This window comes from Rhea americana, unplaced genomic scaffold (assembly GCF_003343005.1).
Source record: "Rhea americana isolate MKP2758 unplaced genomic scaffold, rheAme1 scaffold_174, whole genome shotgun sequence".
In the NCBI taxonomy this organism is placed as follows: Eukaryota; Metazoa; Chordata; class Aves; order Rheiformes; family Rheidae; genus Rhea; species Rhea americana.
In genome coordinates, this window is record NW_028185861.1 from 204,722 (window position 1) to 231,020 (window position 26,299).

General features: G+C 37.0%; 1 protein-coding gene and 1 non-coding gene across 2 annotated transcripts in view; one reads left to right on the forward strand and one right to left on the reverse strand.

Annotated features, from left to right (window-relative positions):
* NAALADL2 (N-acetylated alpha-linked acidic dipeptidase like 2) overlaps positions 1-23,775 on the forward strand; it is a 217,548-nt gene extending 193,773 nt beyond the window's left edge. The window contains exon 12 of the mRNA XM_085301193.1: positions 14,556-23,775. Within this exon, the coding sequence (XP_085157319.1) occupies positions 14,556-14,754 (199 nt within the window). The 3' untranslated portion in view covers positions 14,755-23,775. The remainder of the gene's footprint in view (positions 1-14,555) is intronic.
* Positions 13,176-13,246, reverse strand: TRNAS-GCU (transfer RNA serine (anticodon GCU)). Its single transcript has one exon. It is a non-coding gene; the product is annotated as a tRNA-Ser (tRNA).
* Positions 23,776-26,299: the final 2,524 nt, after the last annotated feature.

Below are 26,299 nucleotides of genomic sequence, written 5' to 3' on the forward strand. Positions count from 1 at the left end.
CTTTGAGCTGTCTATTCTCTCTTTCTATTTATAGAATCTTTATTCGTGTTAAATATTTCTGTCCTCTATATTTTGTGATACTCATATTTTGATATCAGTATTAATAACCATAGATTCCACTGGAGTGGTATGGAGAAAGGAAGGATAAGAACAGAGGTTGCATTACATTAGGCACTTTGTGAACACAGAATAAAAAAGTTGATCACAAACATATTGTCCTCTCAGTAAGATGGTCAACCTCAGCAGSAATATAACATAATTCCATAAATGCTGATAAATATTAAAAAAACCCAAACTTACCTTCATCAGTATTCATTAAAGCACATGTGTTTTCCTGCCAATGGCAGGAGAAGATATTTCATATCTGTAGTCTAAACGAAAGATATTTCAGCCAAAACAAACATGGATCAAATCAAAGATGGAGGGCAATTTCCCTACAGTGAAAGCAGCTTGTCTAATAAGGTCAAGGAAGTACTAGCTGACACCTGTTATGGTACTGATTAACTAAATCTCTGCATGGCTTCTGTGAGAGGACAACAAAATTAATTTCTGTAAGTGAATGTTGATACGTTAGGTAATCAGGCAAATGTGTCCGTGTCGAGTGGTGCATCTCCTCTTTGTTTTGTGAACATCGTTGTCCTCTGTGCATCCRCTAATCTTGAGGACTCTCTCTGAAAGACTGGTGTTACGCTTTTGCATCTCTCTACAAAAATACCCACCAAAGCATTAATATTGATATCACAGATAACAAGACAAGCAAGCGTCTTYGTGGTTTTTCTAAATGTTGAGCTGAAATCTTACATAAGTCTACTTCTGTAGACTGTTCCTCCTGTTCCTACTGTATTTTACACTGTTTCTTACCTTTTACTGATCACCACAGCCTCTAACAACTTGTTAGCCTCATTTCTCTGCCAAGTCTGCGTGTATACTTTTTAGATATTCTTATAGAGAGCTTATATCTTTTTGTTGAAAGGCCTAACGCTCCAGTGGCATTATAAAAATGAATAATACTACTACAAAGAAATGCAGTAATAGAGAGAGCTTTTGTGGAGCATCAGTTAGAGCACATGCGGTGCAGAAAACGATGTCTTCTCTTTCTGGATGCAATTGATTTTGTCTGGTCTGTGTCTACAATTCAACATGATTTTGATATTAGATGGATGTAGATTTTCCTCGAACACACAGWGGTGCTTCCGTCAAGATTTCCAAATGTAAACAAGTCACTGAAAACACAGTTTGTATCTTCAGTCTTTAAAGGTAGAGAGCAAAAAAGGCATACAAGGGCCYGTCACTTCTGCTCCAGTTAAAATGTAGTTTATATTCTTGCTAGACCATTCCTTAAAGARCAGGTATCTTGTGACTGACTGTTCTCTTAACAATTTTATATAAGATTCAAAGTCAACCTGTKTAAAGTCTCTTATTGCAGAGATTCATTCTCCATAGCCTGCCAAGTTTATCCTKTGCATTAAGGCTGTATGCATCTATCACCATTTTTTATGGAATTGTTGCAAGTGTCATTGTGCCATGTCTGGTAGGGATAATTGACGTACTGAAATACTGTAAAGGTGAGGATAAAATAATGTGTGTTTTCAAGAAACACATCCAGCAGTTTTTCATTGCTCATTTGTGTATGTAAAAAAATTCATTTTTTGCCTCATTTTTGCATTGATACCCAGGTATGGCATTGACATTTCAGTAGTCTAAAAAGTAACAACAAATCAGTGCAATTTAATRTACTTAAAAAATACTCAGTATAAGCAACAAAAGATTGTAGGTCCTAGTCTGCCATAACRAGATGAAAGATGCTTTTAATATCATGTGAAAATGTAATTTGCTCTGTTGCTAATCTCATGACACTCAAGTGTTTATTGTTCAYGAGAACAAATATTTTTCTTTCAGATTGAGTTTTGTTKTATTTATTCYTGATACCTGTACAGAGTCTAATGAATTTATTTCTATTCTGCTGATAAACTGCAACAGATTCTCAGGTGTCAAAATTCACATACCTGCAGACTTTAGCTTCTAGAGATAAGTTTAATAGTAATCAGAGAATCACAAAATGGTTGAGCAGGGTCACCTTGGTGACCTTGGCCAAACAAAACTGAAGCAGGGTCACATCCAGCGAGGTTCTGAATATCTCTGGAGAAGGAGAGAAATTCACAACCTCGCTGGGCAGCTTGTTCCAATGCTCTGTCACCCTCACAGAAAAGAAGTTTTTCTTCATATTCAGACAGATCTTGTTAACATGTTGTCCACCAGAACTCCCAGGTCCTTCCTCTGCAGAGCTGCTTTCCAGCAGGTSAGCCCCCTGCCTGTACTGGTGCATTGGGTTGTTCCTCCTTAGGTGCAGGGAGATCCCTCAGAGGGACGCGCTGCTCTTGAACTTGGAGGAAGTGTTGGTTGAATATTAACCAGCTCTCTTGGGCCTCCCTTCTTTCTAGGGCTCTAAAAGGAAGATTAAAGTCCTTGTTAAATATCCGTGTGTAAACAAGCGGCTCATTGGATTTGCAGAGTGTAAGCATTAAAGATGCAAATATTTCTAGAGACTTGCTAATCTTGTGTAGTGACATGGATAAACATGTAATACAATGTCTTTTTAAAAAAATAGCCAAGAACTGCTACAGCACAGTGGTTCTGTCTCATATAGACTCTTTGCTGATTTAGTTTTTAATTTTGAACTCTTCATTTGTGATTTCAAATAGGATTTTTTTTTCTGTATATTTTCTTTACTGTAGTGTTTTATACCGTTTCTATCTGTGAAGACTTTACTACTGACCTGAACCAACCACATGCCAAAAAATTTTTCTGTTTTCTGCATTGTATTGTGTGGGTCAGAGGGCGATAAGGTGTGATGTGCTGATGTCTTAGTGTGGGAAATATTGCAACAATCTATGTAGCTCTGGCAGAAATAGCTAGTAATGTTTAGTCTCCTAATATTATCTGCCGTATGAAATTTGTGCATACGGTACCAGAATGCTGCTGGGGAGAGGGATGGAACTGTGTATGGTTTTAGAATACTTTACCTCGGATTTTGCCATTCAGTCAGAAAAACTGAATTTCCTTGCTATTGGCCAGCAGTGGTCAAAGTGTATATATCTGACTTTTCACCTTAATATTTTGTACCTCTTGAAATTTGCATCTCTATCCTTTCTGTAGTTGTTCCACTGCTTATAAATGGAGTTGTATAAGTGGTACTACTTTACCTTCTAACCCTTCAGTAGTGTTTCTTGGCTCTGTCATCAGTAGTGTGATGATTGTGTTTTCTTCTCAGATTCACTCCTCCAGGAAAGCATGGTCTCCTTTTCTCCATATGTCCACACGTGGTCTTATTGTGCCTTGTTTTGTACAGTGTAAATATATTTGTCCTTCCTAATCCATCCTTCATACTGTTGTCCRTTTATTCTGGCTTTACACAATGTTTTCTTCATTCCAGCATACTGTTTTGCAGAACCTACAGTATTATTAAGTTCTTGACTCATTTCTCTTTTTTCCTCAGTTTCTTGCTTTATGAAATTTAAGTTCCTATGCCACGCTTGCGGTATGGTATAAAATTCTACCACGGCTGCTTGGATGGCTGCTCCATCCTTTTCCACTCTAATTTTCCCATTGTTTTCTTGTTTTCCACTTGTTCTACTTTGCTTTTATTTCCTCCTCCCACTCTCATGTTTGCATTTTCTCTGACCACTGCAGTTCATGCTCAGCTTTCTTCTTTCTTCTTTCTGATACTCATTTGTCCAAATTACACATTTGTCCTACTTTGTACTACGTTCTTCCTTCAAACTTTGCAGTGTTTGTCTAGTTACAGTGTCTGGTGGTTTAAGTCAGGGATGATGAGCTCAAATATTAATGACAGAAAAAATGATACACAGGGTTGGTAAGACTTGCTTTTTAGTAGGTCACTTCTTGAGTGACTAAAGGCAAAAAAATCACAGGAAATATTCCAAAGATGATTATATGTAAAAAAAAATGTGGGAAGGCAATGAGACATTTTAAGAGATAGGTGAACTGTGACTACTATGTACTGTCTATACATTGAAGAGATTATATAATGCTTGATAAGCTTCAGGTTGCTGCTTACTTGGAAGGTGATTTTCTCTTTGGTAGCAGAGATTGGTTTATATGCTTTTTAAAATAGACGCTGTGTGTCTTGCGATCAGGATTTATAATAGCTGGTGATAATTGTATTATGAGTCAGGGTGTCCACAGTTTTTACAACAAAGTCAAAAGTTATTCTTACAGTAAAACTGAATAGCCAAAAACTCATCTGTGCAGGTTACCTCCCTTAGAAAGTAGTCTATAAGAATTTAATTGCAATTCATAATGATCATAATGATAAGGATCATAATGATCCTAATGATATCTTTTCAATCCTAAAATCAGAGAGAAACCTGGTAAAATTAACAACATGACAAGCAATGTTTGAATTTAACCGGATTGGTACATCTGAATATATATATACTTGTACATATTACAAGCCATAGAAAGTAATGATGATACCATTCCTAGTCAGATCCCAAACACTCATTTTTAATAGCCTTTCTCTAGCTACTTCTAGCTTTAAAAAATGCAATGACATGTTTGATGCACTAATTTTAGTTTAAAATCATAGTTTTGTTCAGATTCATACATCCAAGTCACCAACAGAATCAGGAGCAACTGCCTTGATATAAAGTGGGTTGGGAAATATTTTACTCTCTGTCAGTGTTTTAAAGATTGCACCTAACTGTTTCACAGGTGTATAGAAGTAGGGCAGAGGTGGATTTTTTCTTCAGTTGAGCAGCCAGCACAAGACAAACAACTTGCCCAGAGAGGTTGTGGAGTCTCCTTCTCTGGAGATACTCAAGGCCTGACTGGATGCAACCCTGTCTAACATGCTCCAGGTGACCCTGCTGAGCAGGGAGGTTGGACTAGATGATCTCCAGAGGTCCCTTCCAACCTTACTGATTCCGTGATTCTATGAAACATAATTATGTATAAGATGCTTCTTATTCCCTCAGATTGTGAAGAATACTCAAAGTGGGATTTGAGGTAGTAGGAAGATGGCGCAGTTGTGAATCTGCTCATTCAGTGGTACGACATAAGGTAGCAATGAAATTAAGCTGAAACTGTGAAGAGCACAGGAAGCTTTCCCCAGATGCCCTACGTGCAGTACCCCGGAAGAGGTGTAGTTAGGAAGGTATAGGGAGAGTTTGATTCATGATGAACCTGGAGAAACAGTCTTGCCAGTTGTGTGAGAGTTCCCGTGCAGTGGGTCGCCTAGGAAGAGAGTCTGGCCTCATCCTCCCCAAAACTGTGGGGATAACGAAGGAGGTGCTGTGATTATTCATTGGCTAGGCCAAATAGATACTTTCATCTGTTGAGATGTGGACTCATTCTTTAATACTCATCTGTATGTGGAGCAACATATTTACCCTCAGTAGTAATTACTAGTTTGATAATGTGCTTACAAATTCCTGCTGTGGTTATGATTTTTCTCGTGACTGCTAATCGTGCTGACTTATGCCGTTCCTTAATACTCAGAAGAGGCAGTAGTGTGAGTGTAACCCATGCTCAAAACACCTGATCCAAGTGGCAACTCAAATGGCTTCTCCTTTGGAATCACAAGTATGTATAATGACCATGAAGTTGTCTTGCGACTCGCTGTTTAAAGAAAAATTGATGCATAAGAATTACTGACTTAGACATCTGCAGAGATGTAATTATGGTTGAGTTTAAAGCTTATTTAAACAGGAAACAWGAAAATCTTTTCATTATACCTGCAAAAGTAGAAAAACATTATAATCAAGGATTGTGTCATGGCCAGAAACCTGCTTTCTCACTTCCCTGGTATGAGTGGTAAATGTGGGTATATGTACCTTCGTTTATTTTTCTTGCATGTGCTGCTTGTGAATTTTCTTCCATCCTTTTAACTCAATTGATTTATACACATCTGAAGTTTTATCTGTAGCATGCATCACACACATTATGTTTTTGATATGGTGAATATTTATTATTGTGTATAATTTAATACAGCATTGAGGCCCTGAAGACAGCACTTCCTCATTTATCCAGGACATACAATGTCTCATGCTAACCAAAAATGTGCTGTAAGCATGTTTTGACCATGTGAACTATCTGGGTTTTTTTAATGACATTTATTGGAATAAGTAGACTTATTAGATTTGTTAAAAATTATTTTTAGCTATTTCACACAAGTTGTTCTGCTAACCAAGAAAAGCCTCTCAGAAGGCTCTTCACTGAGCACAGTGCAGAGCTGTCACACCAATTCTTAGCAAGTCTCCTGGCTAGGATACAGTTCCCATTCAGTTTCCATTGCTGGCAGATCTTGCTCATATCTGTGTTAAACAGATCAAGAATTTGACTGCAGAGTGAAATAGTTTATGATTTTTTTGCAGTTTTATGATGTGTTAGATTTCAAATTTACAACATTTGACAGAAACTTAATTGTTTCATACATTATTTTTGTTATAAACAGTGGAGCCTATAATATTATTTAGATGAAAGAAATACATGGTCACACATTTTTGGTAATGACAGAAAAAGGTTAGGAACGACTGATGTGTGTTTGAAATACTATCTGGAAACTTTTCTCAAACAAAATACAGGCATAAGAGGAATTCATTGGTACTAAAAGGGGCAATAGTTAATACGTAATGCTCTTTCCCACAAGATACTGCTCAGGGTGCTGTACTTGGATTTTTGGTTGCTGAAATCACTAGCAGGAAAATCGTCTTCACTGCGACAAGTGTTTAAGTATTCTATGCCTGCATGTTGTGGAATTTAATGAAGAAGTGACTTCAGTCATTTCTTCAATAGACATCTGTCACATAATTAATTTTTTGTCAATAGTTACCTCTTACCTTAGTGCCTCTTCTGATTTCAGCTATGATGATGTTGGTCTTGCACATCTTGTGATATGGAGTTACTTAGAATTAGTCCATACCAGAGCTGGAAATGGAGATCAAGCCACTTTATTGCATCAAACACTGGACACTGTCTACTGCTTTGTTCAGAAATAGTATTCCTCTCTAGGAATCAGATGTTTTACATTCGTACTTCCTAAATAAAAAATCACTATGAAGCCTTCAGAACATCAGCTATGAGCCAATTTGAAATAATTTTATTAATTCACTTCCCTCAAGTCCTTCGAAATAGACATATATCTGCTTTGAATTTGCTTTCCAGATGGGGACATCCTTAAAATAAAAATAGTTTCTTCAGCATTTATTCATCAATTATTCAGCATAAGCACATCTTCACTTGAAAAGCATTAGCATATTATAAATAAATCTAAGAGCAATGTACTCAGATTTGTTACCAACAGCTATCTCTACATTATTTTAAATTTAACAAAGTATCACTCATATTATTTCTTATCAACAAATAATATTTTTGTTTTTAACAACTTTTGTTAAATTCATAAATCACTCAAGTATGTATGCAAGTTCTAAGAAATTATGGTAAAAAATACTAGATGATTTTTATTAGCGTATTTTGAAGGAATTTATACATTTCTATAGAGTTCACATCATTCTCTGAACAGTTGCATATTGGTGTTGAAAGCTCTGTGACAAAGAATCTGATAGTGTGTTAAATTTTGGGGGAGGCATCCTGAATATCTAGGTAAGTCCACTGGATTTCTGTAAAAGCCTAGAGAAATCATGAATGATTAGTTAGAGAAATGCTCTTCAACAGTTATAAACAACCACTTGTTACTTTTGAAGAACAATTGCATCCTAATCTTCCTTCTTCTTTCTGGTTCTGTTCTTTTCTGTACTGTTGAAGTTGTAGAACTGATTCTTCTTACTTACCAATCTTATTTACTCCAAAGAAAAAAAGAAGGAACTTTACTGAACTCAGCAGATTTTCAACAGAGGAAAAAATTGTGAGTTAAAAGGTAATGTTGAGGCTCAGCCCTTGCAAGCAGTCATACGCTAGAAACCAAATTTTACTCAAACTCAGTCTTCAGACTAGTTAGACTTCCTAATTCTTACTTAAGCCTGTTACAGAATCTCAGTCTTTTTACGTTAGAAACTTTAGTCTAGCTTCCAGGCTCCATTTATTCATACTTACTTTGTACGTATTCTCAGTTAAGGGCCAACATACCCTTTAACTCAAAGCTTATGTGAGATTAAAACGAAGTATTACACAGTTCTATAGATAAAAGCGTAACTTAGCTTAATACCTAAAAGTAAGTAGGTAGTGACAGTTACGTGTATGTCAGTTTTCACAGTGTGTATGTCAGCTTGTGTTTCCCTGCATTTTCAAGGATTATGGTGATCAGTATTTAAGTCTGTATTAAGATAGAATGCAAGAGATTCAGTAGCTGGACCTCAAGATCTTCATCTAGTCTAAGATCTGAGTATTCCTTATGATGTTTGTTGTCAAGGCTGTGTTGCAGCCACTTGGGTTGTGCTCCTTGATCCTCCTGCAGAACCGCCTTTAGAGTCAGTTTTCTCATTCCTTTTAGACTTACCTCACCTTAAGAGCAGTGCATAGAGAAGGTAGAGTGAAGCAGGAGAAAGAAGTGGACAGGCATACTTCCTTGGCTTAAAGCTTGTAGCACCCAGCACCCAGCAAGGCTGAGCAGAACAGGAAGTGTAAGCTTGGTCTCAAATCTCTGTTCCAAGTGGACTACCTTGGGGAGGTGAGGTCGTCTTGCTTAGATTATTTCTGGATTTTTTTCTCGATATTTATGTGAACATGAGTACAAATACAAACCCTGATCTAAAATCTTATTTTATGTGGATGATACTTTCTCTTATCCAAATATATGTGGAAAAGCTGTGGCATAAGAGAGAGAGAATAATATAATTAAATGGTATACAAAAAGGATATTTGCTGCTAATTAAAGCCTTGTAGAGATGGAGCAGACCACGTATCTTTGGACCCATATTCTACTCGGTGATTAGCTGCTGGGATATACTAGAAGCTGTTTTGCTGTCATAAGTTAAAARATTCAAAGGAGTAAATGAAGTAATTACTATTTATTTGATGAAAGTGAAAAAGTTCTGCCACAGGTTATTGTAGATAGTCTCCCATTTGAAATCTTTTCCAAGCCATTATAGAACACTGCCCTATTATCAGAAAATCAAGACTAACATTTGGTTAGCTTTRTTTTATGATAGTCTTCTCTGTTGACAGGAATTACTCAACTATCGGAAGCACCTTATTTACTTCCATGCTTTAGAATACAAGTGAAAGTGAACGTTCTCTGTGAATGATGGGTTTTGGTCATAAAAATTTCATAGAAAACCTCTACTCAACATGATTTCTTGAACAGATCTTCCAAATCTTTAGGATTTTGAATGCTTATACAAGGAATTTGGAATCTATTTGATTTATAAAGTTCACCAGGATATCTTTAAATAGTGTCGTAGGAARGTCTATAATGTTTGGGCTGATAGAGTCTAGTCTGATCAGGCCCACAATACTTACAGACCGTGGGATCCATAAATGTGATTTTCTGTGTCTGTAGAGACCTAGGACAGTGGAGGAGTAGGCTAACATTTATAACTAACTTGCCCTGAACCTTGGCTGCTATATCCCTGTCTTCCCCAGGCATGTGGATGCTGTTGKATCTAGAGCTCATGTTGCCCCAGAGTAAGTGACTTTTACTGGTTGATCTAGCAGTAAGATAGCATTGTAGAAAAAAATTTTCCTCTATATCAGGTATCATGACATGCAGCAAAAGTTCACCACTGCATAAATTTTGTCCTTATAAAAAGATAGTTTCATGTGGCTAGCAACTATAATTTTATAATATTCTCYTTCTGCCATTATAGCATTGTTCGATAAAATAGGTAAGAGTCCTCCTTAATAAACTATATATGGCTGTCAATAAAGTTTAAAAGATATGAAGGAAGAAATATTGATAGAAATCAAAAGGATTAGGGACCTGGAGGAAGAAGAAGGRAACCTGTCTGTAACTTCACCATAAAATATTCTGAGGTACAAACAAGTATAAAAATAAACTAATAKAAATCAGCTGATACCTTTTCCGGGGTGGAGAATTTGTAATATTTTATTTCCTACAACAAGCCAACAYTCTGTAGAACTGGAAATCCCAACATGTAAATATTTTTATTGGAATGCATTTATTTATTTACCAGTTAAAGTAATATTTTATGTTTCACCAATGTGAGTGAAAACAAGATTCGTAGATCTAAGGAAAGTACATTCAAAACTAAACATTATCAGAGAAAAGGGAAGTGCAGAAGCCCCCTGTTTTGGTGGGGTTTTTTTTCCTCAAAGAATACAAGAAAAAATAATTCAGAGATTTCTAAAATGAATTTGTGAGGGTGCTGAAGCAGCTGTAGTCACAGCACATTGGGTTATAACTAGACTAGAGAGAGGGTGTCCATAGCATTTATCTATAAATATTCCGCTGAGACAACCTGATCTCATTTCTTGTGGGACTGTATACTTGCTGCCATGAACTAATGGTTTAGTAACTAATTTTCTTTTCAAAAACTTAAACATTGGCTCTTAGCTAGGAGGTTATTTGTGAGCAGTGAAATAATTCAGCTTGTATTGTACATGCGTACATACTTTTCCTGTAAATAAAATAATCCTTTTTCATGACAAGAATAATGCCATAATCTACTTTCATCTGTAGTCTCCAGTTGCACCAATATAACCTCCAAAATCGTTGTGTAAAAGCATTATATTATCTAGTATGATTTATCATTCAATAATTTATCATACTCATTTCAGTTTGGTGAGAGTGGTATTACATCCGTATTTGGATAATGAAAAACAGCATTTAACCATAAAGGCATTATATTCATCAATAATGCATGTGTTCATAGACCTACAAGGCGCTCATAAAAGTTACAGATGCGGTTCTTTYGGAATTCATTTTATGAGTTTCTTTGCTTTAGTTTACTAAGGCTGACTCGTTTGTATGGAGATATTTTATCTCTTTTATTGGTAATGCCTGAAGTTATTAATTAGGTTTTCTGGTTTGGTGTTACACTTTTCAGGTCACTGTTATGTGTCATTTAAACAAGCCCRTTAAGATGAGTGATGGGTGTTGTAATTCTGTTGGTGTCGTCAGTAACACATCACACTTGCCTTTCAGGAGCCTCCTCCTGTTTTGCCTGGGTCAGGCTGACTGTACGAATTACATGTGTGAGATCGAAATAGTTAAAGATGAAGGTAGATACTTAAGCAATTAGGCAAGAGGCTAGAGTTAATGTTCTTTTAAAGGTGCGGGCTRCAAAAACAATTTGCGTTAAGGAATGTTTAAGTGGTGGAGTTTCACAGTATAAATGAAAATGTCTTGGCATTCTTACGCTTGTTGTGGCCGTACAGTGATAAATTGTGCCAGTGAGAGTACTGGGTTTTCTTTTCCAGTCAGTGTGTAATTTTGAATGAAAACTTTCTTCTAATTTGTAAAGGCATGGAAGTAATAAACACGAATAGTCATTTTTTTTCATTTGATGAAGCTTTGACAGAGATAACAAGTAAAATTGTATAATGCCACAAAAAAGAGGTGGCATGGCTTTCAAAGCAGGTAAGTAATTGGAAAGTATAAGATCCTGGTGAGAACCCATAGCAGAAAATTTGAGAAAATAGATACTGTACCATGTGACTTGCTTTAAAGTATTTGCATATATAAAAATGAAAAATAGGTTCTGTCATACCATGCAGTCAGGTATGCCTAAACCATATTACTATTACAGTAGTTAAGAAATTCGCTTAAATTATGATATACTCTCTTAAGTTATGATAAAAGACCACTTGTCTCTTCGTTCATCAGACATCTGTATGCCTCTCATTAGATGCTGATCTGTACCGTCGTCAGGTGGGGAGGGCTGGGGATGTTTCTCTTGTACAATGGACCATCTGCCACKGGAGTCGCAGCGGTCGAACTAAACTGTTTTAACAACCTCGTATCTTTTTTGCCTGTGTGTGCCGCCTCTGGAGCACGTCTCAAGATGGGATAGGAAAAGATGAGTTCCTTTTTACTTCTTAAAKTTAATTTCTCAGCAAAACCCGAGTGTTCCAGTCTTCAGGTCATTCTCTCTTTCTAAAGGATATGAATCAGAGCGGTCTAAATCAGTGTCACTCTGCTCGTGGTTGTTGGCATATGACRGTTTTAGAAGTTGAAGTTACCACTTCAACTGAGTAGAGGTATCCTAATACAGCTGAAGGCGGCCAGTGCTGTAGCTTTGGAGCAGCATCCTTGCCTCAGGCAGGCTTTCCAAGCCATCAGATACYGGATCGGACTGTCACAGATTTCCTGCGGGGAGAGAACAGTGCGCTCCAGCATTGCCCCGGCTGTTGAAGGGGAGGTTGTACAGGCCTCTTCTCCCTGTGAGCGGGGAGTGCTGTAGAGCAGAGCTCTTCGGCAGCCTGATTCTGCTCACACTGGTCTCAGCAGGAGTCCCTGAACTGATTTCAGAGGGAGCAAAATCAATCCCTGCTTTGAAACCTACAGTACTAATAACTAATAAGAAAGGCCCTAACTAATAAAAAAGGCCATACCACAGCCTTTCCTTAAAAATCAACCAACTAAGAACTTTTCTGGTTCTCAGCATACGCCRTTTTCATTTACTGTGCCTCAGAGAACCTTTAGGGATAAGCCATAGTTAACACAGTTTCCATCACCTCTTAGTGGAAGCTGCATCTTATTCCCAAGGAACAGTAGTGTTAGCTTGGAACTGAGGAAGGAGCCACGTGTCCCCATGTGGCTGCTGCAGTGCGAGCTGAGGAAGTTATTGCCACATCTGCTTGTTACTGTTCTGCTGGAGGTTTTTGTCCCCACTGAGTTGTTCCTGCAAGTGCTTCTAACCTGTTTCAGTCTCAATGAACTTGGTCAGCAACGACCTACAGTTTAAACTATGCAAGCTGTTTTGAAGTTTTGAACCAGAACTGTTCTTTCCCCTTTATATTTAATTTTGTTAGTTACTGCATTGCGGGATACTCAATGTGGCTAGATGTATTGCTATTAGGGAATAAAATGCTTACCGTTTGTATAGCACAGTGTTAGTATTTTGCTGCTACTCCTYGATGCATGCTCARTCATAGAAAGTTGTAGGCYTTTGTACACTACCTTGGGGAGGATGTGGAAAGGGTACAAGACCCTGACGCAACAGAAGAGCTGAAGGAATCATAGAATGGTAAGGTTGGAAGGGACCTGTGGAGATCATCTAGTCCAACCCTCAGCGTGGCCCATACGGGAATTGAACCCGCGACCTTGGCATTAGCAACACCACGCTCTAACCAACTGAGCTAAACCTAAATACAGTAAAATTGTGTTGTAAGGATAGAAGTAATTTCATCTGTTTGGAAAAAATTGCTCTACCTTTTCAAACTGAAGAACACGGCTAAGGACTGTAGATGTTCTGTGATATCATTTATTCTGCTACTTCATTACCGTTCTCTCCTGTGGACTGACGATTTAGACAACTTAGAGTAATCTGCAAAAGACACACTTCTGTGGTCGTCTGTCTTGTGGGTGAATATACTTGGCAGTTTTATTACCAATTTGGAGTTGCCACTGGGCCTGTCCTGTCATGTCATGCAGTTAGGTCACTAATGGAGTGTATGAGTTGCCCTGATTTCTTGCTGTTCTCATTCTGTGAAAGTACTCCCCAACCCCCAAACCTCTGCCACGTACTTAAGGATAAAGTCCTACACCAAATCACTTGCAGCTTTCCTGTTTTGATTTTCACTCGCTTGTTTGCAATCAAAGGAGCCCCTGGGTGGAGATTTATGATATTTACATGCTCTTCTAATTAGGATAATGATTACACCTGCTTTTAGATAACATTTATAGCCTGCTTCAAAGTCTCATTGAAATCACTGACTAACTTTGAATTCTGAGCCTCCAGCACCTCATACAGACATTTCCAAGGAATCTGTGTTTGCATATATGTTTATACAAGTCATTTTAAAAAGTCTGGCAGATAATATTATAGAAAAACACAGATTCTGTCTCATAAGGGTTTAGCTGTASTTTTCTCTTATTTCCTTTGTCAAGTATGTGACATTAAAGATGGGTTGCTCTTGTTCAGATGTCACAAAAGATTATTGACGAAATAAGACTGCGCTGAAGGCAATGAGTGTTTTACCATTGACTTCAGTGCAGCTAGGATTTCACCTCTGAAGTGTGAACTAAGTAACAGGAGCAGATGGGAAGAGAAGAATATTTTTCCTGTGCCTAGGTTCAGAGTAAAAACAAACTTTTTTTTTTTTTTTTTTTTTTTTTAAGCTGGAGAGAGAGAGAAATAAATAGAATCCAGCTGAGGCATTGATGGGCCTAAGCTCACGATTTTGATAAAATTTTGAATGTCCAAGGAGGAATGTGAGATTTCTTGTGCAAACTTTGTGACTATTTCAATGTAAATACACTTAGATCAATAGACAGATACAATTTAGAAAGCCATAATAAATATGCACTTGACTTTCAGTTTGCCACAGGTGAGCTTTACTATACATAATGTATAATATCTGTAAAGTGCGATGGATGCTTGCAGGGATCCTTGATGATTTCTGATGAATTGTTTTGAGTAAAATGTTTACAGTTCTCCATTGTTCTCTTTTAGAAATATTCTTTACAGACTAGATGAAAGGACAAGCCAGTTTTCAGTACTGCTAGAGGCACTGGAGCACTGCAAGCTGTATCAGTCAAATGAGACCATTCAAGCAGCCTTGTCAGAGGTGTTGAACAGCATCAATTCAGCTCAGGTTTACTTCAAAGCAGGACTTGATGTGTTTGAGACTGCCTTGGCTGGAAAGAAATGAGAGAATTCTCTGCATTCTAAAACGTTTGTTTACAACTTGCAAAACAAAAGTTCGACTCGGACCAGAGGTTCTCTGAAGATGAAACCTTTTTCAGCTTTCTTTCGGTCAGCGCTTAAAGGTACTGCAATGCGTGTTTTTGTAAGTATAAAACAGTCTTTTGCACTGTTCGCAGTATATCTCAATTATCTTGTTTCTGAATGTATAAAACATAATGAGAGGGAGTAACACTTAAGGTATGATTTTTGGAAGGACATCTGCTGTATTTTTATATGTAAAAAATATTTTTAGGACTAAGAGCTCAGCCTTGCAAAGTCCTGAGGACAGTCTGTAATATGCTGAGGGCCTGCTTCTGAGACACCCAGATTTATAGCCAGCTGAGMTTTCAATGCCTACTGTTGATTTAAACTTGTCAAATAATTTGAAATCGTCACATAAATATTTTGTAGTTGAAGGATGAGGCATTTCCGTAGGTAGCCAATGCTGGTGTTAATCAAGAAATGCTCAAAACACTCTGGTCAATCTAATCCAACTTTCTGAAACAGTCTTTATTCCTGTTGAATAGTAAGAAATACCTCCATTCTATGAACACAGGGGACCTTTTATTATTTCATTTCTGTACAAAATAGAGGTAATGGACAAAATTTTTGTCCACTACTATTTCTTGGAGAAAAAAAATAATGTGAAATTTCAAATTATTTGAAAAGTTTGAATCCAATACTTAGATCTGAGAAAAATATATTTTGAATATTTATGTTAAATAAAAGAACTGCCTAATCTTTTAAGGCTACAGGCTTGATAACCTTACAGGTTACCAAAACAGCCCACTTCAAGGTCTCCTTACATTTCCAGAGAGGAGTAAATGAAAAAAAGAGTTCAAAGTTCCAGGAAAACTTTTAAAATTCCTCCACTTGGCCACACTACCCACCATTCCAGACTGGATCAGTCCTTCAGTAGAGCCCAGAAATATGGGATCTGGATTGCTATCAAAAAGCATAAACCAACGCTAGTTTATACTCTAGTAGAGAACCAGCAATAACCTCTGAAGTTACAAGCTGGTGGGCCTATTGCATGGCTGAAACTCAAATTTGTTGTTCATTGATGAGTCCCTGTACAAAGGCATTGCCTTGTTGCCTTGAAGCAATCAGTGAATGAGGGGATCAGAGGGGTTCAGTGTCCTGAACCCCTGTGGGGATAACATGAATGCATGAGAACGGCAAGTCTTAATGCTATGAAAAATTATTGCATAAAAAAATAAATTTCATAAGAATTCCAAGATTGAAGTATAATTTACTGATAGAAATCTGAAATGTATTGGTACCTATTTTCATGTGAAAACATGGAGACGTTTCAAGTTGCAATAAAAATGGGGAAAATCTCTATATTAGTGTAGAAAAATTTACCCTCAGGATAATTTCAAAGTGCGCAATTGGTGGAAGGGTGCAAGGTCGTGAAGTACCACAAGACTTTTTAAGGTACATAYTCACATAATGAAAAAATGAATTGTTTGCAGCTCCAGGTCTCTACTTCTCCAAAGTCCTTAGCAAACGTACCTCTTGTTTGCAGTGATCTGGTACAGGGTACCTACAGCCATGCTATTATTGCATTTTTTTGCAAGTCATCATAGCATAAGCAAAAGTATCCTTGATCTTACTGTCTGGACTATACAGTTGCACAGCTACAACTGAAGTGGCAATATCTTTGTGATCAGCCAGTGTGAGTGAGGGAACGTAGACATGATTATCTCATATCTCTATTCTTCATCTGATAGGCAAAAGTATGTGGTTATTCTTTTCCTAATGCAGGTACTAATTCTGCTTACTGCAGAGGGAAGTCGACTTCTGTAGAGTAATAATTCTGTAGAGTAATATTTTTTCTGATTGTCGTGCTTGTCTGTCTCCTTGTTTTCCATATTTTTTTTAAGTGTGATACTTAGATGATTGGAATAGTTACATTTGAGCTGTATGTTCTTTATTTGTGGTAGTATTTAGAGATATACTGTGCACACTGCATTTGAATTATATTTCCTAATAGGGACCATTTTTCTAATGATAAGTTTAGCAACAATTTTTCCTTAGATTGCTGACTCCTTCTGGAATCAACACCTGTGGTTTTAAATCATATAGGGTCAGGTGCCATTAAGAGACCAAAAATAGAGACTACCACTTTCTGATGGATTTAATCTGTCAGATGAATCTAATAACTGCKTTCTGAGTCGTACTATGTACAGTCCCCAAACCTTCCTGTAATGTAGCCCAAACTGCACTCATGAAAAATCAGTGAAATATTTGGGGAAGAGCATCCTTCATGTATGATTTCTCAACCATATAATTCCCCACTAAAACATTTCTCTTGTTTTCTCTCTAATGTCCTTCTATAACCACTTTAAAAATAGCAGACTTCAAAGTACTCCACCACAAAAAGCACTGCTRTGGTAAGTGTCTGTCTGTTCTAGAGACAATCATATATTCTCATTGCGGAGATGAATCAGATGAGCTATTTAGGGACTTAAATGGATTGGTGTCAATGGCATCTCATACTTTTAGATCTCTAAGCTTTTATTTCAAATGTACAGATCTTATGTGTATAAGTGAGTGCTCAGTGATAATATTTGCACTGTTATAGCTTTGAAAAAGGCACTTGTGATCCATATCCTGTCATTGATTTTTAAATCCTATCTATTGAGTTTAAAAAAATTGATAGCAAGTTAAGCCCCTAAATAGCTGGTGTATTTCTAACATAGAATTTTGCCCAGCCAGCTGTGGAATATCTAAGAAAACAGTGAAGGAAAAGTGTTAGTAAATCATAATAGCTTACCCAGATTAAATTCATTCCTATATTGTGTTGAAATAAATGCAGCACCCTTAAAGGCAGCAGTATGTTTGCAAATTGCCTGAATGATACTAAAAATCTGTTACCTTTTCATAAGCATCAACTGCCAGAGACAGCATAACAAACGCATTGATTGCTGAGTAGTCTAGAGTCATACCCACAGTACCCAGAAAATCCTTGCAGCTTGCAATATTTGTATGTGTTGAGACAGTTGATAATAAAAGGCTAAGAAGATTTTATTACTGCATATTTTAGTGAGTCCATAAAGGAGCTAAAGTATAATCAACTCAGATGAATAATAAGGACATGGGAGCTGGATTTTGAGTACCAACCTTAAAATAGGCAGTGAATTGCTTTTATCATCTAAGAAAAACAAGCCCGTTTTGATATACAGTATCTGTGTGAATACACAAATACAGAAATATGTAAATGCCTTATATCTTCAAAGCATTGTACAGCCACTAATTTATTTGCAGTGATATGATACATAAACATAAATGTAAAACATAAGCACATGAGAAATTTAGCATGCACTTTGCACTGCTTCACTTACCTTTTAGAAAGTATTTCAGTCTGGAGGTGTAAAAGAAGGCACTTCAGCTGACCTCAACTGCTGCAGCAGTAGGTGGGGAAAAGTTAAATAAATCTCTCAGGTAGCTACTTTCTTCCTTAGATATAGTTTCTCCAAATCTTTGTTCTTTATTTCTTGGTTGTTAAATTATTTTAATTAGTATAATTACATACCTCCAAAGGATAACTCTCATTTCATTCAGTGAAAACTTGGCAGATCTCAGAGATTCCACAGTTAGTATAATGGAAGATTTATGTAAGGTGATTAATTTTTCAGGCCATTTGTTCCTGATATTTATTTTTAAGTTGTARAAATAAATGTCTTTATCTTTACAGTTCTTTTTTTTTTTGTACGATCCCTCATTCCAAATCAGAAGAGTTATATATAAATTAAGAACAAAAGATGCATTAGAAAATGCAGGGAGCAAAAAGCAATGCACATCACATTTGGGTATTTATATGCCATGAGTGTACGTATTTTAACCAGACTTCAGGAGCTCCATGTAATTCTATGGCCTGTGTTGGGAATAAAGTYGGGGAAGGTAATTGTATGGGTCCTTTCTAAGGTTAAAAGCTATTACATTCTGTAAACGTAGTTCTGTCTAGGCGTGTATTCTCAAGGGAGCAGTTAAAATGTTCCTCAAAAGCTGTTATCTGTGTTAGCTAGAAATGGGTACCTTTGAAGCTGATTATGGTTGGTATCTCAGGAGTTAAGCATGGAGTGGAAGATGTTCTTTCCCTTTAACTCTCGGTAGGATTTTACCAGTATTCTACCAGTCCTAGAGAGCTGAGTGATAGAATACACATTTTAAGATGCCTAGGATCTGAATTTTAAGAATAGGTAGTTTCCTAGGATCTGAATTTTAAGAACATTTAGTCTTATATAGCAGTCTGCATGTTCAAAACATGGTTAGATATCTTCTCTTGGAGCTTTGATCTGTGAAACTTCTGGAACACAGGCTCTACTGTTGCGGGTCATGGTCTCAGGAGTGTACAATACATGGTTACTGACTGTCTTTAAAGTTAAATAGATGGTAAAAATGGCTGGCCTACTCCTATAGGGATAGGATTTCATTCTCCTGGATAGTTTTTGGTGATTTTAACCATCAGACTGTCTTTTCTCCGTCTGTCTTCCCCAATGCCCTTGCATTCAGCTTCTCTCACATTCTCATGCTGCGTGTTGACTTTTCCCATTTCTCACCACCTTCTTCCCAGTCATACCCACTGCTCTTCTGTCCCCATTCTCATTCCTTACCACATCTTAGTCTCCCTGTTATTAATTTACCAGCTCTCAGATTAATTCCTCTCTTTTCTGTCACTCATCTCAGTCACCCCTTTTGTTCCCTGTCTGATTCCAGTCTTTCCTGTAGCTATGAGATTTTTGTCCCAGTGCTTCATCTTCTCTCCACATATAGATTTTGGTGGAAAGTTGCGAAGAGTGTAGAAGACCAGCTCACCTTCCTTAGGCTTAGATTCCCATTCCTGGTACAGTTTGCCATAATATAGAGCTGAAAGTGATGGAAGAGTTCTGCCCAGATCCAGGTGGATAACACATGAGGATAYGTCATCTGCTAAATTCTCAGTACGTGCAAGTTCTGAATATATGCAAACYGAGTATATTGCAAACTACAATTTTGCAATAGTAAATTGACTAAAGGGAAGTAGATTTTATTTGGGAAGGTGAAGTAATTTTCATTAGCTTCTTTCTTTTTAATGAGCAGACCATCACTGCAGGAAATTTTCTCGGAAAATTTCAAGGTAGATAAGTAATGATCTTGAAAGTTTTGAAATAAAGCTTTGAAGTTTGAAGAATAATAATGGATAGAAAAACTTAATCAGAGGTGGTAATATCAACACTGTCTACACATTAAAGTAGACAGTCTATAAGCACCTACATTCTTCTGCAGTTGTGCGGGCGATCCAGTACCTTTCATTGCATGTTAGCTACGTATGTAAGTTCTGTGTGTAAATAGATGAGAATAAGAAAAACAGATTAGAGCAGAAGCAAAACTTGGCTACTGCATTACAGTTTTAAATGATTAATAATGATAAGGACTCAAGCCATATGCACAAGCATGTATTTGTACGTATACACTTGAACCTAGGAAGTGCCTAAGAATAATGAAGACTCATTTAAGGAGCAGATAGGTAGCAAAAGATTGAATACTCTGAATCGGACTGTATATTTTCTAAAACTATGGTGCTATTAAGCCTAAAATTATTTTTTCCTGATTTTAATCCTGTTGCCTGTAGTTATTTCTACTATTGCTTACACACACTGGTCATAATTGGAGAATACTTAAACCTGCAGATTTAGATTTACTGCAACCTTATGTTTCCCTGCACTCATACTGACTTGGACTGTTTCTTTCAGCAGTGTTGACTTTACCATGGTTATTCTTAAAGGTACTATTCTACATCAAAAAAGTTAGCAGAATTTGGCCATGTCTGTGGAACTTCTCCAAAGATTTATTGTCATAATATTGATTATTTGAGTTTAGCTTTTTCTCTCTAATTTCTCAATGTAGATTAGTACAAGCAAGAGACTATCTTTCAAAAAGTATGCAAGAATCGCTCATTCAATGTTATGTAAACCCATATAACAGAATATAAATGTGTATGTGCAAGTGATGCATTGTAATCTAGTATTAATTTAATAGTTATTATAAATGTCGGCATGGATTAATGCACATGTTCTCTTACGAACTGCACAAGTCAGAATTAATACAAGGGCTTAATTTAAGAAATGTAATCAGAGCATAGGTGTGGAACAGTTTTTTTGTTCTGTAAATGCAGTATATACGTACTCATCTGCCTAATCCATTTGGTTAAAAGGATTAGGGTTTTGTTCGAGCTACTTTTCTTTGATTTATTTTCCATCAAGCCTTTGACAATGAAGTCTTGCTCTTTATCTTTCTTCTAAATGCCTGCTGCCTTTGATGTTTATGGAAAGCTTATCATGTGCTAAGACAGCGTAAGGTCCTTTAGTCTGATCATTCCTGTATAGATATAGGTATGCAGTATGATGCTCTGGCACACTAAAGTATGAGAACAAATAGCTTTTTGTAGTAGTAATCCAGAAATGTGCTAATTTTCCCCCATTTGAAACTGTGCTAATTTTCCCCCATTTGAAACTGTGCTCATTTGAGCACACTGATAATATAGCAATGTAATACCAGTTTCCCTTAGCACCCTCTACGAGCTCAAGTGGCATGTTAGGGAGTTGGCTGCGCTGTCCAATGTATTTCCAGCGTTTTTAAGCAGTGTCCCCTGTAGCCCCRTTCAGTTGGTACTTAGCGTAGTCCTCATGGTTCTCTGCATGACACCAAAGTGTGTTATATAGGACTTATTTACCTATTTGTTTTCTACAAAAACTGCCATCACCCCTACSCTTAAAAAGTTAAATATARTATTTTTTTAAATACTTCCCAGATTTTTGGTGGTACTCTGTATACTGAGGATTCTGAGGAAATACRCTAGAACGCTGTTTTTTTCTCATGTAGTCTCGTTTCCCGTCCCCAGCAGCTGAAACATCTTGCAGTCTGTGAATCCACTAAATGAGAAATAAGGACGTGCTTAATATTTCATACTTAAGGCAGATAAGATGGAGGCAAAATCACTTTCTTTTCCATGTGCAGTTTTTGCAAGTTAATAGGCAAAATACACTTATCATGTGTATTATGATTTGGTGTTCTGAGACGAACAGAAAATGAATGTAATTCCATGTCTAGAAGAAACGTAATGAGTTCAGGGAACACTTCACATTCAAGCATCTTAAGCAGCTGTGTACACTGAGAAAAAGCAACAGTGAAGATACTTGGAACAGAYATTTTGGGGAGTTTTAGTACAGGTCTGGAAAACAATATTCTTCTGCCTAAAGCTAGGTTTTAAATTGCCTTTGTTACCTAGCTGCATGGTAATATATTGGATGTCGTCATTGTTATACCTCTAAGGATTAGTCTAAATGTTGTTATCAGTGATCACGTTAGCCGCAATTGAACTGTTCTTTTATGTCGCATAACAACTTACAGAGTTTACCTAATCAGATGGCATGCACATGTATTTCTGCCTTTTGTATGCAAAAGGGCAGCTGTTGCGTKGTGTTATCTTTGCGAAGCTTTGACACAGAGCGTGAGAGCATGAGTGATGATCCCTTCTTTCCGCCTACTTCTAAATTTTCAAGTGGTAAAATTGAGTTATCACAATTGATAGCTAGTCAGTTCAGGAGTAGTAGTAATCAGGCATTTTGACCATGTGGTAATAGAAACTTGATGTAATGATTCCTGGAAACCAATAAATTTCATGTTATGTGGAAATGTGCAATGAAAGGTTGATTTTTATAATACATTATAGAATGTTGAGTCTGAATAAAACAGTTTGTAAAATTAGTTTACTTTATATGAATTTGTACTTTCATAAGATTGTATAATAAAAAGGTAACGTTGACTTAATGTAAGTAGAACTACATACTTTGATTAAGAAACGCATTTTACTTGTTTGTGCTATAAATACAACTTTGCAGTATGTATCAGTATGTTTATGCAGAAGGCTCTGTGGACTGGAATACGGTAATAGATATTTTGTGAAAGTGGTTGTAATTATGAATTAACCTCATTTTTCTGTAGTTACATTTTTGCTAGAATTGGAACTGGAATATGAAGATATGTGTATCATATACATTGCACTGAATGATTTGGAATTATGTTCATTTGCTTTTTTTGTTATTTTTGCTTTCTTTTTTAATTGGTTCTGCCAGCGAGCTGTAATATATGCCTCTCAAGCTGCTGATTCAGTAACATGGATCCTGGAACAGTAAAACRTAATAGAAACTGGGAAGAAGGAAAAAGGCAAGCAAGAAAAATATAGRTAGACAGAACCTCAGAACCTAGGATCTGATAAATTACTGACAAGTAAATTTGAATTATCCACTTTTTTCAGATGCTAGTGTACAGAAAGCCTGGACATTCAGATAATTGGTCTTTCAGTTGGGAAGAAATTGTGCCTGTGTGTTTTTGAAAATCAAGAATTTAAAAAGAAAAAAAAAAAMCACCCACACTGTTTTTCGAAAGGTATTGAAAAGCTATCTGAGAATCTTGATGATATGTAATACTCAGATCATGTGAAATTCATATGATCAGGATTTTCCTGTATTTCAGAGGTCCTGAAGTTGCAAAGTAGTTATCTTAAAATATGAATGCCATGTTCTCATGGCATGCATCCCATATATGAGGATTTAAAGAATTTCCTGTACTTTAAAAGCACTTGAGAGGTGTAGTAATTAAATGGTTTCATTGTAAATGAGTCAGTATTTCCAAATTTTACTTCCACTCTGCATTGTYTTACTTCTAAACTGCTTTCCATTTCACCAGATTAAAAGTAAAAACAAAATTGATACCTTTTAAATGTTTTTAATAATGACTAGAACATTAATTAGTTTGGTACGCTAGCTCGGTGCAAAGTGCAGCTCTGACTAGAATAGCTCATGTAATATTAAGAATCAATCTGTGAAACATTCTTACAGGATATGTTTTTCTGAACTATATAAACGTATGCTATGAAAATAAAAGCCAGCTGTACATCAATAATTTTATACAAGTATGTCATTTTCAAGTCCTGTTGCTAGATCTGAGCAAGCCTACATTAATGAAAAACATAAGGTCTAAGTCCTTAGCCTGTGTATCAAAATCTGCTTCTGTGGCTCTGCTTGTGAGATTATACTTTTTCACTGGTTATCTGAGCAAGTCTATAAAAGTAACCATATATAACCTTTTATAACAGTTCCAAGTTAACCAGGTGTGATATGGGACAGAGCTGTCAAAAGAAGAGGGTGTAAGCATGCCTCTCCGTTGGTTTTTTTTGTTGTTGTTTTTAATTTTGAGATTGCTAAAGCATTTCTTCCTGCTGCATTACTTAGCAAGTAGTAGCATAGTGATTCTYGTGGGGGTAGAGTCGATGGGGTCATGCAATTTATGAAGGCTTTTGCTTTTAATATAAAGTCTAAATATGGTAACTATACAATTGAAATAATGAGTAGTTTGACACTGTGGCAGGGAAGTGTTTCTATACTAGCCGGGTGAGTAGGATGGCAGTAGGAACACATTTTGGCCAGTGCATCTCTAGCTGTCTGGGGCCAACCGTGGGTGCCAAAAGTGGACACTAGGAAAGGYGGTCCTGGTTAATAAGGTTTCATTGCATTAGGTATCAGAAAACATGCTGTGGAGATCTGGCTCTTGCCCRAAGAATGCAGTGGACTGATGTTGGTTGAAGCACATTAGAGTCAGGTGCTGAATGCTCCGTACCCTAGAAGGAGCAGTGCACCTCCAYGTTGATCTGTTTGTTTTGGGAAAGGCAAGATGTGCGGTAGATAACACCAGAAAAGCTTAACAAATCCTATCTTTGAAAAAGAAGTTCGCTGCCTTGTGAGTTAGTTTCAGTATTCTAGCAGAAGAGAGTTGGGAGTAGTTGTGGGAGCTAAATCAATTTTGTGATACTTAGTAACAAAAGTTGGATCACCACTTTCTCCTAACAGGCAAGAGAAAGAACGGAGGATCCTAGGACAGAATAAGGTACGCTAAGCTAAGGCTAAGTTTAAAAAGCCTATATTGAGACAAAAATACAAAGATGCCAAAGCAAAGATTTCTTTCTATACAATGACCTTGAACAGTCCATCGACCTCTGTTCTAGGAAATTTCGGTCGCTTTCTGCATACAGTCTTCTCCTCTGAGCTGCGAGGGCTCTGGGCTCTTATCTCGAGTGCTGTAAACCAAAATCACTCCTTTGAGGCTCTCTGTGTGAAGTGAAGATCTGATCTGTGTTTGTAGCTTAGCCTTAAATAAGTAGAAGCACTTTTTGTGCTTGACTATCTGATTTTAAGAGAAATCTAGTAAGGTTTCTGACCAATGCCTCCAGTTCATCTTTGGTGTGTTTCAGCTGAGGTCAGTGCTATGCCAGAGATAAATTATCTCGTTGTGTTGAGAATTACTTTTCTGGAGCAAAAGAGAACACGCTTCAGAACTAATACCATGCCAACATTTACTTCCTTTTAACATCCATGCCATCAGTTTAATACCAGCCACTGTACTGAAAAGCAGATCTCTCAAAGTATGACGGGTAACATTTTGTTTAAGAGTAAGCTGTTTTTATAGTGTATAGTACCAGCGTGTTTCATACCGTGTCCTTCTATGTCACTTAGCTGTGATTAAAGAGGAAGRTGATGGGCTCCCTGCCCTGTCAGGACTGTGTCAGCTTGTCTTATGCAGGAAGAAGGACAGATAACGTGCATAGATGTACCACAATATACAAAAGTTGATATRCAAAAAGATAAAAGTACAAATGATATGGAATGAAAATACAAAAAAAGGAGGAGGGGATCGCATGATTATTGGTCACGCAGTTCAGAAAGGAGGTTAAAGAACTAGTATCTAAAGTGGAGCAAAATGGGAAGTTTTGTGTCAGTATTGAAGACAGAGAATGGCTGAGAAGTGACTTTCCATTGATAGGATAAACCCATGGAGGCAGTTAAAGAAGACAGAATGGAAAGCTTAAGGTTAAAAATTGTGATCCAAGCTACATGGATACATGTAAGTTGTAACATGAGAGAAGTCACACTGCCATGTGAGTAGTGAGAGAGTAAAATGTCTGATACTATGAAAAAGAACTGATACAGCAGTAACAAATAGAATTAAAGAATACTGTCTGCATCTATCACAAGAAGCATGACGTTTCCAAGGGTTTTTTGTTTTTTTTTTTTCCCTCATAATAATAGAGCTCAGTGTCAGAATTCATGAAGATGGATTTATGTCTAGCCTGAGTGATAAACAGGTGTTTGCCAGTGTGGGACAATATAAGAAAGATAGTCAAATTAGCTGAGTAAGTTTGCACATATGTCATGTGCCACTGCAATTTCTAAAATGAAGGATCACTGTGCTATCTAAAATAACGATGCAGTACTATGATCGGGGCCTTGATACACAGATGTTATTTACACAATGAGCATGAAAAATTAGATCATAGCCCCATGCATAAAGTTCACATTACAGATTCTAGGAGGATGACCCTGTAATGAACACTGACGGAGTTCACTTTCAGGACTCTGCTGTTCATAAAGTGCTTGTCATGCTCTCCTAGCCAAACATAATCAGGGCCC